Genomic DNA, 3897 nt, shown 5'->3' with positions numbered 1-3897 from the left:
AATAGAAGGTGTCGCTCAGCATGACACCATATATGAAACATGCATCCATTTAGATGGAGCAGTAGAAGGCACTGTCATGTCTGGGAAGAAGGATATATATTGTACGGAAAAACACCATCTAAAGAGAAACCTCTCATCAAAAAGCAATAAAGAAATCTTCCATAACGAGATAACAGACCCAAAAATAACATATACATGCTAAGCTACCACTATATAACAAAGAGTTCTTCTCATTTTAAAAATTTTTAAATAAATAAAAACAAAGAAACTAAAAAATTGTTTATTTTTTATGTATTTTTACTATAATTAATTACCATCAATATTAAACTAATAAAAAAATAATCTAGATAACACGGAGTATCCTAACCTGGATTCAGATGAATACTCAAAGAGTTTTCCTTTGGTAGAGAACATAATCAATGCAACCTGAGCATCACAGAGCACAGAGATTTCGTGTGCTTTCTTGAGAAGCCCCGTTCTCCTCTTTGAAAACGTTACTTGCTGGCTTGTTTTGTTCTCGATCCGCTTCAGCTGAACCCTACCTCTTCCCATCTTCCCCTCTTTTTCACAATCTCAATTCTTCTTCTTCTTCTTAACAAAAATGGAAAGACAATAAGAACAAGTAGAAGCAGTTATGTTTAAAGAAAGGGATTATGTTTAAAGATGGAAACCCTAGAAAGGAGAATACAGAATAGAGAGAGCATTATTCACCTGATAATGAAAGAAGACAGAAGAGTAGAGAACGGAAAAGGAAATTGAATTAAAATAAGAAAAGCATGAAACCAAAATAAGTGGATGGTGTCTATGTATAGCACAACATGGACCCGTATTTTTTCTATTTTTGTGCTTCCAATTTTTCTACTTTAATTAATTCTCAACCATATATATATTAATTAATGATATAGCTGTATATGAACCAGGGTCGCTTAATTTAATTCCTTGCTTTTCAGATATCGGTATATATATTATTCCATATCCATGATATTTTTATCTCATACATGTATTTCGCATACTTAACTGTTTCTAGAAAAAAATGAAAAATAATCATTTAAATATGTTTAATTGGATACAGTAAACTAGAGTCAACTATTGGTGTGTGACCTTAAATTGTTGGCACCCATAAATAACTTAGGAGAGTTTCAAGTGTACTAGAAACATCGGTGTTCCAATTATTTTAACCGTTGATTTGAATTATAAAAAATATATTTAATATATATTAATTGAAATCAACGATTAAAATAACTAAAACACCGATATTTTCGGTACACTTAAAACTCTTCTGTCAATATAATATGGCTGCTATAGATTTCATCTTTGTTTAGTCCAATAATACGAGCCCAATGAATATAATACTCATTCTGTTTTAAAACAATTGTTGTTTTGATTTTTTTGGTTACATTATATATAATTTAATTGACAACTACATTGTCGGAGTGTACATGGGTCGGGTGAAACCGGGTTTGATGTGATCTGACTCGAAATATACATCGAGCCTATTTATTAGACTCGAACTCGATCCTAAACCCGATAAAATCTATACACTTTCGGGCCACGATTATACTGGGTAAAAACCGGGCCGTTAACATTACATTATCTTGATACCTTCTTATAAGTTAGCATGTGAAAATATCCAAATTTCCAAGACTCCAACCATTATTTGACCATTATTTGACATGATAAAATTTACTTAGAAAAATATAACAAGAATCAACTCTTCTCTAAAATTAAAGTATAACCATAATCAATACTAATATTGTCTAATAACACTAAATATTTAAATCAATACAAATAATATAATATTATGCATTAATTAGTCTAAAATCTTATACATTTTAAACATAAAACATTAACTTATAGTCTTATAATAACTAATAACACAATATATTAAGGTTTACAATACTTAAATTCCACATAAGAATAGCCATCATCCATCACTAATAACACAAAATATTAATTGTGTATGATAACCGGACCACCTGACTGATTTCGGGTGACCCGAGTCATGGCCCGGACCCGACCCGAAATAATAACCGGGTCTATTTTTGAGACCCTTATCCAGTTCTAGACCCAATAAAATTACACCAAATTAGCTCCTAAAATATTCGGAACCGAACTTAATTTTCGAGCCGGACCGGGCATGCACACTCCTACTACATTGCATAATTTCAAGGGTCTTGCTATGGTATAGATGTTAAATAACATCTATTACCTGTAGAACTGATGTCACTGATTTGTCTTCATCCCATATTGACAGAAACTTTTAAGTTTTTTTTTTACCTTATTCCATTTTTTATTTAAAATACAAATAAAAATTTAAATTTTAAAATCATAAAAATTTTAATATTATATCGTAAAATTACTTATATTAAAAGATTAAAATAAAGTAATAAATAAAGTTTCTTACATTATTAATTATATCTCAAGCCCTCATTATATTGAGTCTCATGTTTATATTTATATTTATTTCAATACTTCATTTATAGTTAGTGACAACTTTAAAGCTTGTATATTATTGTATCGAAAATGTTTGGTAACCAAAGAAAATCAGTCAAAAACAGTCATAACTTGCTTTATTTAGCATTTATTAAATGTTGCGACAATTAATGAATGCTAAATAAGGTAAGTTCTGACTGTTTTAATTCTGTAATCATTGAATTATATGTATTTGAGTAATTTTTTAAATAATAGAGAATAATTAAGTTTAACATTGTTGTTAATAAAATAATATAAATTATATTGTTACATGAATTTAATTTTCATTTAGTTAATAATGTAAAAGGAAGTTACATTTATATTTAATTAGGTATTATCACATTAGTAAAATAATTATTATTTTCTCACACTTAATTGTTACATGATCATAGCTAGTGATAAAAAATATATAAAATAATTCATAATATCGACACATCAAAGTTACACTATACATTCAAATTAAATTGTAATAAATTATAAAATTGATTGGTGATGCTAAGTTATGTTGGTTTAATTGGGAAAGAGAGGAGGGACAAAAAATCAGAATAAAAGGTTATGAAAGGGTGAAAAAGAAAAGGAGAGAGAAAGAGAGAGAGAGTAGGGTTGGTGTAGAGAGGGAGTACGTTGTCCAGTTGTGATTGGTTGGGACAGTTAAGGTACGAAGCGTTGTCGAGTTGTGATTGGTGGAGAGTGAGAGTGAGAAGAGAGAGGGATGATTTTGTGTGATGCAGTGGCATATATGTAACTGACATGGCTATATGGGGGGGTGGGGACAGAAGACAAGGAGTCGTACGATGATGTGGGGTTACATCGATCCAAGTGTGTGTTGTGTTTTTGGCATTCATCCTTCGCTTCTCATTGGTTGACGGCGCCCCCCCTCACACTCCCACTCTCTTCTTCCTCCACGTCCTCTCTCACTCATTTTTATTTTTTGTTTATTTATGGTAGAAACTCATACGGTGAAAACTCAGGTGCAGTCGACTTCACATGAAGTTGATAGTAGAGAGCAGTTAGATAATTTAATTAATTTGACTAAATTTTCATCTAACGACTCTCAGATATTAACTTCACGTGAAATCGACTGCACCTGAATTTTCAACAACTCATATAAGTGTATATAAAATTGATAATTAAAAATTATTAAATAATAATTTAAACAAATTTATCAAATTATTTAATAATTTTTACATATCAATTTTATATGAAATTAATAATATATGAATTTTCATCTTATTTTATTTCTTACAAAATTTTTTGATGTATAACTAATTCGTCGTAAATCTAAATTTTATTTAAAAGTTTACCACTAATAAATAAATTACTAATGCAAGTGTTACAAAACAAAGTTGAAACATTACCAAATAAAATTAAATAATTTATATTAAATGTCTATTATTTTACATGACATTCATATAGTACTTCTTT

General features: G+C 29.4%; 1 protein-coding gene across 2 annotated transcripts in view; it reads right to left on the bottom strand.

The window, feature by feature from the left end:
• The window catches only part of LOC107638159 (truncated transcription factor CAULIFLOWER A), a 10818-nt gene extending 10026 nt beyond the window's left edge, over window positions 1-792 (bottom strand). Inside the window, exons 1-2 of one of the 2 annotated variants that reach the window (XM_021122088.1) lie at window positions 712-792; window positions 368-591 (exon numbers count right to left, since the gene is read on the bottom strand). In XM_021122088.1, the coding sequence (XP_020977747.1) occupies window positions 368-552 (185 nt within the window). In that variant the 5' untranslated portion in view covers window positions 553-591; window positions 712-792. The remainder of the gene's footprint in view (window positions 1-367; window positions 592-711) is intronic. The other variant, XM_016341327.2, reaches the window with a different exon arrangement.

The sequence above is a fragment of the Arachis ipaensis genome, chromosome B04 (assembly GCF_000816755.2).
Source record: "Arachis ipaensis cultivar K30076 chromosome B04, Araip1.1, whole genome shotgun sequence".
NCBI lineage: Eukaryota > Viridiplantae > Streptophyta > Magnoliopsida > Fabales > Fabaceae > Arachis > Arachis ipaensis.
The sequence above is the reverse complement of the archived record's forward strand: the minus strand, read 5'-3'. Positions and strand labels throughout refer to the sequence as shown.